The following is a 14,198-nucleotide window of genomic DNA, read 5'->3' on the forward strand; positions in this document are numbered from 1 at the left end:
CCATCATTCTCTTAGTCTCTGGGCCACCCCTGTAAAATGTCCTTTGAGTTCACTTCTTCTGTGACCTTGGTTCCAGCTGTTACAGTGGTTGCTCAGGACAGGAGAGCCAGTGTGTTTTGTGGAGTTGTTGACTGCCAAAACCTGTTCAGGTTGGGTCGCACTTGCAGGGCTTCTTGTGAGGCTTGTCCCATGTTCAGCTGGTTTCTGCTATTGTAATTCCTATAACATGCAACTCAAATAACAGGTTACAACAATTTAAAGTTATACCCATTACGGTCTCCACAGCCGGTCCCTTTGAACCAGGCTATAAGGTTTAATATTGCAATGAACTCCTCCCCTTGCCCGCAGTCCAGTATTGAGTTAGCCACAGGCTGCAGTCCCTTTCCATGGCTGGAAAGCTGCCTGGTGGAAAAGGACTGGGTGCCTGGTTGACAGCCAGATGAATACAAGCCGGCAGTGTGCCCAGGTGGCCAAGAAGGCCAACAGCATGCTGGCTTGTATCAGAAATAATGTGGCCAGCAGGACTATGGAAGCGATGGTGCCCCTGTACTTGGCACTGGTGAGGCTGCACCTCAAACGCTGTGTTCAGTTTTGAGCCCTTCACTACAAGAAAGACACTGAGGTGCTGGAGCGTGTCCAAAGAAGGACTATGAAGATGGTGAAGGGTCTAGAGCACAAGTCTTATAAAGAGTATCTGAGGAAACTGGGGTTGTTTAGCCTGGAGAAAAGGAGGCTGAGAGGGGACCTTATCACTCTCTAAAACTACCTAAAAGGAGGTTGTAGCAAGGTGGGTGCTGGTCTCTTTTCCCAAGTAACAAGCGATAGAGCAAGAGAAAATGGCCTCAACATTTGCCAGAGGATGTTTAGATTGGATATCAGGGAAAATTTCTTCACTGAAAGGGTTGTCAAGCATCGGAATAGGTTGCCCAGGGAAGTGGTTGAATCACCATCCCTGGAGGTATTTGAGAGACATGTAGATGTGGTGCTTAGGGACATGGTTTAGTGGTGGACTTGGCAGTGTGAGGTTCACAGTTGGACTTGGTGATCTTAAAGGTCCTTTCCAACCTAAATAGTTCTATGATTCTGTGATTCAGTGGTGTACCTGCTCCACTGTGGACCCATCCACAGCCACAGATGCTTTGGAGTGTGTCTGCTCCAGCATGGAGTTACTCACAAGTCACAGACCCTTCAACTGGAGTTCAGATTGTAGTTACAGCATGCCTTCTACAGCAGCACAGGAACAGCAGCAATGTCCTGCCCAGACACGTGGCCAGTGCTGTTATCGAAATGTTCCCAGGCACAGCAAAGTAAGATGATAAGCAGCACAGCAAACAGCAGCCACTAACAATCACTAGACTCTAAAAAACAGCAAAGCAAGCAAGTCCCGCGGCCAGCGCAGGAGCCTGCCGATTAACAGATAAACAGCTGTAGCAGCTATAAATCTGGTTTAGCACATTCCGATCATATCTGTCACCATCTCGAACCTCTCTGGCCCTGCACTGGGTGCTAAAAAGCACTCTTGTGGGATAACTCCAGTAGGCAGCTCAGCCCCACACTGCCCCTTGCTCATTTCCCCGCAGTGGGATTGAGGAGAGAATCGGAAGGGTAAGAGTGTGAAAACTTGTGAGTTGAGACAAAGAGAGTTTAATAGGTAAAGCAAAAGCCGCACATGCAAGGTCAAAGCAAAATCAGGAATTCATCACTACTTCCTACGGGCAGGCAGGTGTTCAGGCAGTTCCAGGAAAGCATGGCTCCATCACGCGTAACAACTACTTGGGAAGAAAAATGCCACCACTCCGACAGTCCCCCCTTCCTCCTTTTCTTCCCCCAAAGTTTTATTGCTGAGCACAGCGTCATACAGTGTGAGGTATCCTTTTGGTCAGTTGGGGTCAGCTGTCCCAGCTGTGCCCCCTCCCAACCTCTTGTGAACCCCCAGCCTACTTTTGGAGAAGGCCTTGAGGCTGTGTAAGCACCATTCAGCAACAGCTAAAACAAGGGGGGGTTATCAAGACTGTTTTCATCACAAATTCAAAAGATAGCACCAGACAAGCTACTATGAAAAAAATTAACTCTATCTCAGCTAAAACCAAAACATAAATTTACAGAAGTAGAAAAATTGACCTCTGAGAGTGTGAATCATCGGTGTAGGCACCCAGGGTGAATTTCTGCTCTTATTGATATAAAAGAAAACAATTTAGCAAATAGAACAGGATGTGATCTCACATATTTGATTTTGCTGCTTTTACCTAATCATTGCTCTGATTTTACAAACATCACTGCTCACATGATGAATTTCTATGAAATTTCTCGCTGATAAAATAAGAGTAGAAAACTTCCTGAACATTGACCAAGAGCCCAGACTTTTCTGTTTAAAGATCAAGGGCCTCATACATTTAAAAATACTTCTTTTCATCCTTATCAAAAGACAATTCACATGAAAAAAGCAATCCATATGATCAATACTTAAGAGAAAAGAAAACAACACGGAAGAAGGAAACAAGTATCAATTATACTTTCTGTTCTCAGTTACTGAATTGTAAATTTACATGACCTCTTTGTACAGTCTGACACTATACCAATGCATGGCGAGGAAAAAATTCATTCCCCTATAGCCAAATTGCAGTCCTCAGTTCATCTGCCACTTCCAGAAACGGGCAGTTTTAGAGAACGCAGGCAGGATACCTCTGCCATATACGTGGTAACAAGCACCTTTGGGAAATAGGGAGAGCGTTTGTGGATAGCATTGTGTTGCAGTCACTTTTAATTTTCACTAAATTTCCTGTCATTTTAAGCTATAGATACAAAGTAGCTGAAAGTCCTCTAAGGCCGGCAAGAACTAGGCAGGACTTACATAGCATCAATTAACAGACGCCTTCATACTCCTTTGTCATCCGTCTTCTAAAATGAATGGCACTCACTTGGGGAAAAAGAAAAACAACAACCCGAAGCTTAACCATTTCTCTCATAAATGTTTATCATCCTTAAACAAATGGTAATTTTGATGAAGGCTTTTTGTCAGAGTAACATGACATTTAAAATAATTTTGAGAAGTGCATTTCCTTTTCTGTCTCTGGATGAAGAGGCTCATTTCTTCCTCAATACAAACTCTGCTTTTCTTCCTTGTTTGGTGAGGCTTGTGGCTCTGTGTTCCCTAATACAGAGTCCGACAGGGCTTTGTACCTTGGCAGAGACACCTACGTGCAATCCCTGCACACAGGATCTGAACCGTTCCTTCTCTGGGACATTCGGTTCCCTTAGGCGAAGCAGGATGACCATCCTTTAGGCCTGATCTGCTGTGGCATTCCTGGCCCTCAGCTCCACCCCAATGGCCAGATTCTCTGCCAAAGGTAGGATCATACATAGTTGAGTTTTGTTAAAATGAGATCTGTTTAGACGAAGTGTTAATCACCGTTGAGAGGTCTTAGGGGATTCAAGGCTATCACATGGTCCAGTTTTAAAACTCAAAATCAGGTATAGTATTTGGACCAAGCTGTGGACCAGGACCCTAGTTAAGGTTAGACTAAGGCTGTCTAATAAAGGTAACCAGCTAGATTTGGGCTGCCATGGTAAGTACGGTCTAGAATTAATGCTGATTAATGACCTAAAATCAAGATAAAGTCATATTAGGCACAAAGTTGTGGACAGATTGTGGCTCGGTACATACTAAAGTTGGATCAAGATCTGAAACCCAAGGCATGGTTAGGAATGGCTGTTACCCTGTGAGCATGACTGAGCACTGAAGCAGATAAAAATAAGAATAGTGGACAGGTCTTCAAAATAAGGATAAGATATAATGATAAGTAAAACGACCTCTTTCAGGCTCCGTTTCCAGTCCTGTTATGGGTTACTATAGGAATGGATTAGGAGCTTGGCATAGAACTACAGTAGACACCTATCCTGGCTGTTGCCATTTTGATAAAATGAGCTGATCTGCCCAGGGTGGACAAGTACTGACACTAGATGTTGACTGGACATGCAAGGGCATGTCAGATAGCACCGCAACACACTTTGAATAAGCACACAGTGGGGAGTATAATGAACATTTCTTACAGAATAAATAGTTTTGTGTTAAGACTGAGGGCAACCCAATTATAAGAGCAACACAAGCAAGTACAAATAGACCTTCAGTTATATCCTTTTTCCAATGATGATTCACTCCATGTATATGTAGGTAAATAATATACAGGTATGCACTATTTGTTTCCCAAGCAGGTATATCCTGTTACTGACAAAAATGCACTGACTTCAGTCATGTGTACTACCACCTGTTGGCTGGTGGCCAACATATCTCAGTTCCCTGGGGTACTTCCTAAGTTTATTTATGATATTTCTTATTGCTTAAGTTGTTCTTAACGCCTGTATCCTTCTAGGCCTGTTTACAGAAAAGCTGTTCACGTCTACAACAAATAATCCTCTACCCAATTCCATGTGAGCTTTTCCCCTATGGGTACACCCTACTATTTTTCACCCAACTCCACGCCTGAAAATTAATATCTTGCTGTGCTCTGAGGCCTTCATCTATCAGCTAGAATTTGGGATGATCACCTTTATTTCTCTCCTGTAGACCTCAGTTTGTATCACCAGCACTAGCTGAATTTAGGTCCAGTGCTCTTCCAGGAAACTACGTGCCCAGACAGCCACAGACAGATTGGAAAACACACTGTCAACGTCAGAGAGCCACAAAACTTTAAAACTGACTCGATTTGGCATTTTGCATTTATTTGTAATCTAAAACCCACTGCACGTTTATAACGTATCCTCAGATGTTTTCAGCTAAATGAATTTTCAGTTTATTCTGCATTTATGACTTTCAATGGGAATAATTCTAATTTTATAGTAATTACAGCAAACTATAGTCCCATAATGACGTAAAGGATCCTTACTGTAAGAACCAGAACATGTAAGCTGGAGAGGGACTTTTTACAAGGGTGTGTAGCGACAGGACAAGGGGCAATGGATTTAAACTGAAAGAGGGGAGATTTAGATTAGATCTAAGGAAGAAATTTTTCACTCAGAGGGTGGTGAGGCAGTGGAACAGGTTGCCCAGAGAAGTTGTAGATGCCCCATCCCTGGCAGTGTTCAAGGCCAGGTTGGATGAGGCTTTGGGCAGCCTGGTGTAGTGGAGGGTTTCCCTGCCCGTGGCAGGGGGGATGGAACTAGATGATCTTTGAGGTCCCTTCCAACTCAAACCATTCTATGATTCTATGATTTTGTCAAATTATTCTAATAATAGATATTCAAAAAAAAACAAATAAGTTTAAGCAAATATTTTCGTAAAAAAACCCTAACTGTTACTGATACTTAGAATTTTAGTAATTAGAATTTAATCAATAGTTTGTAATTAATATAGTTTGCAATTCATTTTAATAATATAAAGCTATAATAAATATTTCAATGAAAAGTATGCTCGTACAGTAACCAGATGCTGCTATGAAAGTCTTTGTATAATCCTGTACCAAGACCAAAGGGATAAGTTAGAATCATGTAGAAATTAGATAACAAGTACAAGTTGACCTACCAATTGATTTATGATACTTACATAGAACTAGAAGAATGCATGTAGCTATCAAGGTTTGGGTTAATGAGAATGAAGGCCAGCCTTAACGAGTTATGGGTACTTGCCAAGAAACCATGAGGTAATTACCAGAAACCGTGAACTTAAGCAAAATGTAATTCCGGCAGGGGGAGATCGCGACCACCGACTCATAGACCACCTACCCATATTATACCCCAGACTCATTTCCAGATGATTCTAAATTTTATTGCGCAGAATCGGAAATAGGGGAAGAATATGCTAATGATTTTCGGGAAATAATTTGTTTATGCATGTGTAAGCTCTATATAAGAAGTTTAATTTTGGTGCAAGGTGTGCACGCTAGGAGGAGATATCCCCCGTGCACCCGGCGCCGCAATAAAGAAGTGTCTGCTTCTCTACATCCCATTGGTGTTGATAAGTTTTTTATTCCGGATTTTCGGTAACATAACGACCCCCCAAAACCCACCAAAACAAAACAAAACCACACACACAAAAACACCAGATCCCAAATTTTAAATGGCAGTTGCTGTCCTCCTTTCGCCCTCGGTCCCCGCTTTCCCGCTCCGCAGGAAGCGCCGCAGCCCGCCAGCCGCCGCGCCCCGCAGCGGGCCGGGACAATCCCTCGGCGCCGCCCGGAACGCGGCGGCCGCCGGAACGGCCGTGCCGAGCCGCCGCCATCCGGGGAGCGGGATCGGGGACGGCGCTTCCGGCGGGGGAGTTGGGCGCCGCGCCGCCGTCTGCGCCGGACAAAGGGCCGGCCGGGCCCAGCCCGGCGCCATGGCGATCCCCATGGTGCCTATGGAGACGCAGCTACAGAGCATCTTCGAGGAGGTGGTGGTGAGTCCGTCCTCGGAGCGCCGCCGCGGGGTGGGGGCGGGGGGCAGCGCCGTGGGCGGGCCGGGCCGGGCCGGGCCCGGGGCTTGGCTGGGACCCCGCGGCCCGCACTGGGGTCTGGGGAGGCATCCTGAAGAAGATAAAAACGGGAGTAAGAGGTTTTTGGTTTTCCTGGCGCGCTTGGGGCGTTGAAACCCGGGGCGGGGGAGGGGGGCCGGGGTGAGGCAGCGCCGTCGTCGGCACTTCTGCTCTGGGCACCGGCGGGTCCATCCGGGGTGCGCCCGGGAGATCTGTGGCGGGGAGGTGGTTTCTCGGAGCCTTCTCTCTTCCCTTCCTCTCCTGAGTCTTTATAGGAAGCTGACGCGGAGTAGGACTGGGCATAAAACGGGGGAGGCAGATTGCTTACCCCAAACCAATTTATAGTGCGGTGAGTTTACTGTAGAATAAACAGTTCAGTATCAAGACAGTATGAAAAGCTTTACTAAAATCCAGAAAAATTACATCCACTGCCTTCCCTTCATCCGCTGAGCTGGTGACCTTATCATAGATCCAGAAAAATTACATCCACTGCCTTCCCTTCATCCGCTGAGCTGGTGACCTTATCATAGATCCAGAAAAATTACATCCACTGCCTTCCCTTCATCCGCTGAGCCGGTGACCCTATCAAGGAGGATATCAAATGAGTTAAAACGGGAGAACCCAAGTCATAGTTTTGTAGAGCAGGAAGGAGCGAGCTTCTTGGTAGGTATGAGCAGTTCGTGGTCTGAGACACGGGAGTGACAGTAGGTGGTAAGGTCCTGCACAGAAGCCTGATGGACGTGTTGGACAGAAGAGACTGGTCAGACTGAGCTGGAAAGAGTATGTAGGTCTCCTAGAGAAGTGTAACTGAAAATGATGTCCATCTGATGAATTTCAGTAGAGGGAGGGTTGGTTGTTTTTTTTTTTTTTCCTGTTTTAAGTTTGTATTATAGAATGCACAATGTACTTTTCTTTGAATGGTTTAAAGTTGCTTGTAGCATATTAATTGCCCGTACCTGATGGATTTCTCATTTTCACAAGAATAATACGAAATTCTTATAGAAGGTAAAAACAGTTGTAGGATAGTATTTTCCAGAACCTCTTTGCTGGTGTATTGGAATAGTGATGTAGAAGCCTTTGAGCAAAACGGAGATTCAAAAAAAGGGAATGTTTTAGACAAGATAAATTGGATGTTCATATATAGTCTTGCACCTAGTCAAAGACCGGATAGTTGTTCAATGGAGTTTAAAAAGCCATAGATCTAAACTCAGATGAGAAAGTAACTGTATGTAGTTGATCTGTGTAACTGAGTATCGTGGAACATAAGTGGGACAAAAACTTAACAGGATTCAAAAATATTAATTTTTTCAAAGTATGGAAAAAAAAAAGCTGCAGTAACAGAATCCAACAAATTCTTCAACTTTGCAAAGTAAATTAATCTCTAGGTGTTTAGAAGAAAAAAACAATAAAGAGCTTTAATCACGATCCACAAGGTATGTTGTTTATATGAAAACAAAGCAATCTCAACCTCGAAAGTCTAGTGTAGCAGAAGAAATACATACCGTCTCTGATAGAGTCCCATAACAATACGACTGTTGTGCTTTTGTGCTTCATCCTGATGGTGTGATACCCCACAGTAGCTCACTCATGGTTTTTCTCTTACAGAAAACAGAAGTAATTGAAGAAGCTTTTCCTGGGTGAGTGTAACGTTAGTTTATTTGTGCAAGACTTTCTGTATACATTTATTTTTCTACTTGTGCTCTTTCACTGGGTATTGCTAATAACTAATGTTCTTATTTGCATCAGTATGTTTATGGACACCCCTGAAGACGAGAGGACCAAACTGATCAGCTGCCTGGGCGCTTTTAGACAGTTCTGGAGCAGTCTTTCCCAGGTTAACATTTAATTTGTTGGTTACATGTACTTATATAGTTTTTTAATACAGTGAAACCTTGTCTAGTAGACAAACACTTAAGCTACAAGGTCTGTGTCCAGTCATTCAGAATCTAGTTTCAGATATGGTGCAGTAAAAAATATAGGAGGACTTTGCAAGAAAAAAGATTGGTTTTGACATTTATAAGATTATATAGTCGTTCAGTAGAGGTTGGTGTGCAGTGCAAATAAGGATAAGCAAATGGAAGCGTAGCAGTAAAAAAATAAACAAAAAAAGGTAGTTTGTTACAGGATTTCTGGTAGAAGTGAATAAGTGGGGGGGGAAGTAGATGTTTATGTTCAAAAATTACCTTCCAAAAGTTACCTCTAGGCACTCTTCTGTAGCTGGAGACCTGGTCATCTTTGTGTTCACTGAATTTGAGTATAACTGTGAAAAGGAAAGAATAATATAGAACAGTTCTATTTTATTCTATTCTGTGCTGAGTTAGATGTGAAAAACAAAGTTGACTATAGAAATCAAGGTTTCACCTAGGAGGTGTTTCCAGTACTGGACATCTTCTGTTAAACAATGGACTTCAAAATAAGATCAAAAGACTTGTAGGGAAAACTATGTGTTGGACAACTTCTACCATTTATAATTTTGTTCTTTCGTTAGTTTAATTTCTTCATATTAGGCTAGTATCTGAATTTTACAGTTTGTTTCACTGCCTGTAAATGCATTCTTTCTTCTCTCTACTGCTTTTTCAGGAATCCCATGAACAGTGTGTCCAGTGGATTGTAAGATTCATTCATAGCCAACATAGTCCTAAAAGAATTTCTTTTCTTTACGACTGTTTAGCAATGGCAGTAGAAACTGGACTTTTGCCACCCAGGTGAGCTTTACTGGAATAAATCAATAAACAGGATGCATGGAAGTTGTAATATTGGAGGGTGTTTTACGATGACATTGTAATGTTAGTGCTGGAGAACATGTGCTTATTATCTGTCAGTCATTCTTGCATTGTCTTCTTCTGCTAGGATGGTTTGTGAATCTCTGATAAACTCTGATACGCTTGAATGGGAAAGGACACAGTTGTGGGCATTAACATTTAAATTGGTCCGGAAGATTATTGGAGGTGTAGACTACAAGGTATCTTCCCCTCATTCCTTTCTTCATGACAAGACATTTTATTTTCTGACTTTGTTTTTATGATTTTTTATCAGAGACATCTGGTGTTTCAAAGACTGCTTTGATTATGAAAGAAAAAAATAATTCAGTGACATCAGTTTTAATGCTTTTTCACAGCTGAGCTTTACCTTAATAGATAATTCTGTATGGACAATGTGACTCCTGTTGTTCTTTTCTGTATTACACAGTCATCTTCCACTCCTTTTTCAGTTACCGGCTAAATTACCCTAATGCAGTTGCGGAAGTGGTACACATGGAAAAGTAGTACTTACTATCAAGCATTAAGGCTGAAGTTCTCACATCTGCTCTAACCACTGTTGCTACGTAGGAAAAAGGTCCTGAGAGCTGAGTCTTTGGCAGGGTACAGCTCTAATGGACAGAGTAGGGAATGATGCATCCCTTGCAGAGAACCACCTCACCAGCATTGGTGAGCGTGTTAGAGCAAAATACGTAAGATTCAACATTGTGCTTTGGTCAATCTGCATTCTAGGTTGGATGCCTCTAGATGCACATGAAAATTTCAACAGTTGCTTTCCCATCTAGGGGATCCTAAGATTGAGAAGTTCCATAAGGAGTTTAATGTCATTAGTGTTCACTTTCTCAGTAGCAGTCTGTCTTCTGGCACTTAGCAATAAACAGCAAATTTATCTGTCAAAATGCTGTCTGACCATATTGTGTAATCTTTCTGCCAGAAATAAAGAATATCTGAGAACTTTAATTTTGTGTGCTTTCTCTTAGGGTGTGCGTGATCTGTTGAAAGTGATCCTAGAGAAAATCGTGACAATTCCAAACACTGTGAGCTCAGCTGTTGTACAGCAGCTTTTAGCAGCAAGAGAGGTAACTATCTGAATTTTCTGTTGTCATGATAGAGGAAGGTATGTCTCACTCTTTTGTCATTAATGAGTTTCTAGTAACTGGGGTAGCTCTCTTTTGAAAGTTAGTACAGTTCAACAGCAAAGACTTAACTCTTTGTGCTCTTCATTCTTTTCTGTAATTGCATTTTATATAGTAACCAAAGAGATTTTGGGGGATATTGTAGGTAAGCACTAAAGTCTGTAACAGGAGAGTCAAGCCCAGTGTTTGACTTACCTCAGGTAAGATGTATGAGATGAATTTCTTTATTTTTTTTCTTAGTGGATAAAAATAGTAATAGGCAGACATAGAGGCATAGTTTTACTTAGGCTTAAACAGTGTAACTTATGCTTGTACAGTTAAAAACAGGTTCTAAACTAATGTAATGGTATCAGAATACAACTTAAGAAGAAGTATTTTAATTCTTATATCTGTTTCCATGGGCTGCCTCAGACTAGTAGACAGAGTACACCTTTATTTACCTTATGCAAAGTCTTTTACACTGATGTATTTTTTTTTTTATTTATAGGTGGTAGCCTACATTTTGGAAAGAAACGCATGTTTGTTACCTGCCTACTTTGCGGTTACAGAAATCAGAAAACTATATCCTGAAGGAAAGCTTCCCCATTGGGTAATGATTTGATATCAAAGCATGTCATCTGGAGTTTTGTTCCACACAAAACAAAATTTCTTTTTTTTTTTTTTTAATAAAATTTAAATAAAGATTTAAAATCTACTGTTCAACAGTAAGCTGTATTTAGGCATATAAATTAAGGTACAGGCTTGATGTGATTGCAGCAGCAGCTCTATGTGTTCTTGCATGAAATTGATACAGTTTTGACCTATGGCCTGATGTTTGAAATTCTTGAAGCACTGAGTTTGTTTTGTTGAATAAATGTAGAAATGCAGTAAGTACAATAAGGTTGCACTTACCTACCGGATTGTGCTTTCTCTATGAGTTCAAGATAAGAAAAATCACTTTAAATTGCTGACCAGTGTTTTCTTTCTGTTCAAGTTCAGTTATGCAGAAATATTTGGGGATCTGGTGCAGTGAAAATGGTCACTGTTTCTAATGGATCCAGTTTTTAATTTTGTATTCTGTTAAAATAACTAGGTGTCAGGAAAAGGATAAAATCCTGACTCCCTTGAATTAATAGGAAAACTGTTACTGACTTCGTTTGAGCCAAGAGTTAATTCCAAGTGTACTACTCTAGATCCTTTGTCTTTGTGGAATTGTTACCCAGAGGCAAACACAGTTTTGTTAATGAACAGAAATTCTAAAGCCTGTCTTAAATCATCTGTTATCTAGTAGTATGTACTGAAATAATATAGTACGCATAGAAGAAACACTTATATAAACTCTCATGTGAGTGCAAACTGAGAAATGTGCTTCCTGCCCCTTTATTTTATAAAGTCACGTTTTTCCCTTTTGTAGTTTTAGGTTCTGGGTGATTTTTCTGACTTGTTGAAATGTGTAGGAAGTGAGTTATGTTAGTAGATTCCTATATATTTTATTCAAATGTATAAACTGTTTTTAATTCTTAAATATACCTTATCAGTATCTGCAACTTAAACCACTTTTTTCTCCTCTTCTCACCCAGTTACTAGGTAATTTAGTATCGGATTTTGTGGATACCTTCAGACCTACAGCAAGAATAAATTCCATTTGTGGTAAGAGAATGACTTCATGAATGACTTCAAAATAAATTAATTTATTTTGAACTATTTTGTTTCTTAGAACCTTTTGGGGTGTATATTCATCTAAGCAAAATGATTCAGAGCTTATGTTTCACGTGATATCTTTACTCTTGTCACTTTGTTCTCAGACTTGCTTCTCTTCAGTTTTTGCTTTGAAGGGGAAAATTCGTATTGATGAGATCAAGTAATTTTATGCTACAAGCTGGTAGTGGAAGTGTACTACTTGTTATGTGGCCATATGGTTTCTAACTACAGGAAAACCATGGAGTTTCTGTGCTCAGGGGTTTTGAGTTAATACAGATCCACTGGTATGCTAGCCACGGAGTGTTTTCTGCCCTCAGTTTGCATTGGGGCTCTTGTAGCTGCTCAGCCTTATCCCTATTGTTGTAGGCTTCTGTGTGAACATTGCCTAGTTCAGATGAGTACTAGCTGTCCCCTTCTGTGAAAGAAAAACTCACCTTTTTTATTGCTAGAGATCTGAAGATTAAAATTTGGCTGTTTTAATTGGGATACCTGTTACATTTTTCTTTAAAAAGATAAAATGTCTTATGTTTGCTTTGAGAATTACGTAGCTTAATAACAGCTGCATTTTATCTTAGACTTGAGCAAGCTTTATTGCAACTGAGCTTCTTCAATGCAGAGATTAAAAAATGTAAATTCCTCTGTAGTGCTCCAAAGCATTTCGTGTTTCAGAAGCATGTAGTTATTTTTCTGTTGAAAGTGTGGCGTAGCTTTTATGAATATGACTCACAGGGATCACACACAAATTTTTACAAGTCTTGTATGTAAAAAGATACGTGTATGTATCACGAAGATGATAAGAGGGCTGGAGCACCTTTCCTATGAGGACAGGCTGAAAGAGTTGGGGCTGTTCAGCCTGGAGAAGAGGAGGCTCCGGGGTGACCTTATAGCGGTCTTCCAGTACCTCAAGGGGGCCTACAAGAAAGATGGGGAGAGGCTGTTCAGGAGGGCCTGTTGTGATAGGACAAGGGGTAATGGTTTTAAAATAGAGGGAGGTAGATTCAGATTGGATATTAGGAAAAAATTTTTTACCATGAGAGTTGTAGAACACTGGAACAGGTTGCCCAGAGAGGTGGTGGATGCTCCATCCCTGGAGACATTCAAGGCCCGGTTGGACGAGGCCCTGAGCAACCTGATCTAGTTGGAGATATCCCTGTTTGTTGCCGGGGGGTTGGACTAGATGACCTTTGAAGGTCCCTTCCAGCCCTAACCATTCTATGATTCTATGTGTAAAAGACCTCTATAGATACAGTTGAAGGGAAGAAAGAAGTATTTGTTTACTTCTTGTTTTATCTGTTAGTAATAGACAGGCTGAGAGTGTTCGGGCCGTTCAGCCTGGAGAAGAGAAGGCTCCGGGGTGATCTCATAGCAGCTTTCCAGTATCTAAAGGGGGCCTACAGGAAAGCTGGAGAGGGGCTTTTTACAAGGGCATGTAGTGATAGGACAAGGGGCAATGGCTTTAAACTGAAAGAGGGGAGATTTAGGTTAGATATAAGGAAGAATTTTTTTCACTGTGAGGGTGGTGAGGCACTGAAACAGTTTGCCCAGAGAAGTAGTAGATGCCCCATCCCTGGAAGTGTTCAAGGCCAGGTTGGATGAGGCTTTGGGCAACCTGGTGTAGTGGAGGGTTTCCCTGCCCATGGCAGGGGGGTTGGAACTAGATGATCTTTGAGGTCCCTTCCAACCTGAACCATTCTATGATTCTATAATATGTCCAATCTGGACAATGGAAGTCATGGATTTTGAATTGACAGGGAGATCTAGGTCAAAGCTGAGGCACCTGAACTTAGATGCTGATACACAGATGCGCTAGGGGCTCAGTTCAGATGCCTATGTTTAAGCAACTGAAATAAATCCCAGATGTCTAATCTACACTGAATAAGAAGTAAATTCACCCTACAGGAAGCTTCATATGTGATTAGCTGAATCACATTGGCCTACACTGACTGAATTGAGTAGATGTCCATTGACTGTAATTGGAGTGCAGATGCTTGTATTTCACTAGTTTACTGGACAGAATCCTGCCTTCAGTTTGTCTTACAAGTTGAATGAATTGAAATCAAAAGACTAGACTATATACTTAGGTTAGTAATACCAGTTTCTTTGTGGAAAGGGTCAGTGTACTAAAACTAAATCCCTAGGTCAAGCAATGGCAATGGAACAGTCTTCTGATAACCT

The 14,198-nt window shown here is 41.5% G+C and overlaps 1 protein-coding gene across 7 annotated transcripts in view; it reads left to right on the top strand.

Moving 5' to 3' along the window:
- The first annotated feature begins 6,282 nt into the window (after positions 1-6,282).
- The window catches only part of MED23 (mediator complex subunit 23), a 39,918-nt gene continuing 32,002 nt past the window's right edge, over positions 6,283-14,198 (top strand). For all 7 annotated transcript variants that reach the window (XM_086631237.1, XM_086631241.1, XM_086631239.1 and 4 more), the window contains exons 1-8: positions 6,283-6,373; positions 8,054-8,085; positions 8,195-8,282; positions 9,029-9,153; positions 9,299-9,410; positions 10,188-10,286; positions 10,831-10,932; positions 11,903-11,972. In XM_086631237.1, the coding sequence (XP_086487363.1) occupies positions 6,314-6,373; positions 8,054-8,085; positions 8,195-8,282; positions 9,029-9,153; positions 9,299-9,410; positions 10,188-10,286; positions 10,831-10,932; positions 11,903-11,972 (688 nt within the window). In that variant the 5' untranslated portion in view covers positions 6,283-6,313. The remainder of the gene's footprint in view (positions 6,374-8,053; positions 8,086-8,194; positions 8,283-9,028; positions 9,154-9,298; positions 9,411-10,187; positions 10,287-10,830; positions 10,933-11,902; positions 11,973-14,198) is intronic.

Source organism: Tauraco erythrolophus, chromosome 2, assembly GCF_009769465.1.
Source record: "Tauraco erythrolophus isolate bTauEry1 chromosome 2, bTauEry1.pri, whole genome shotgun sequence".
NCBI lineage: Eukaryota > Metazoa > Chordata > Aves > Musophagiformes > Musophagidae > Tauraco > Tauraco erythrolophus.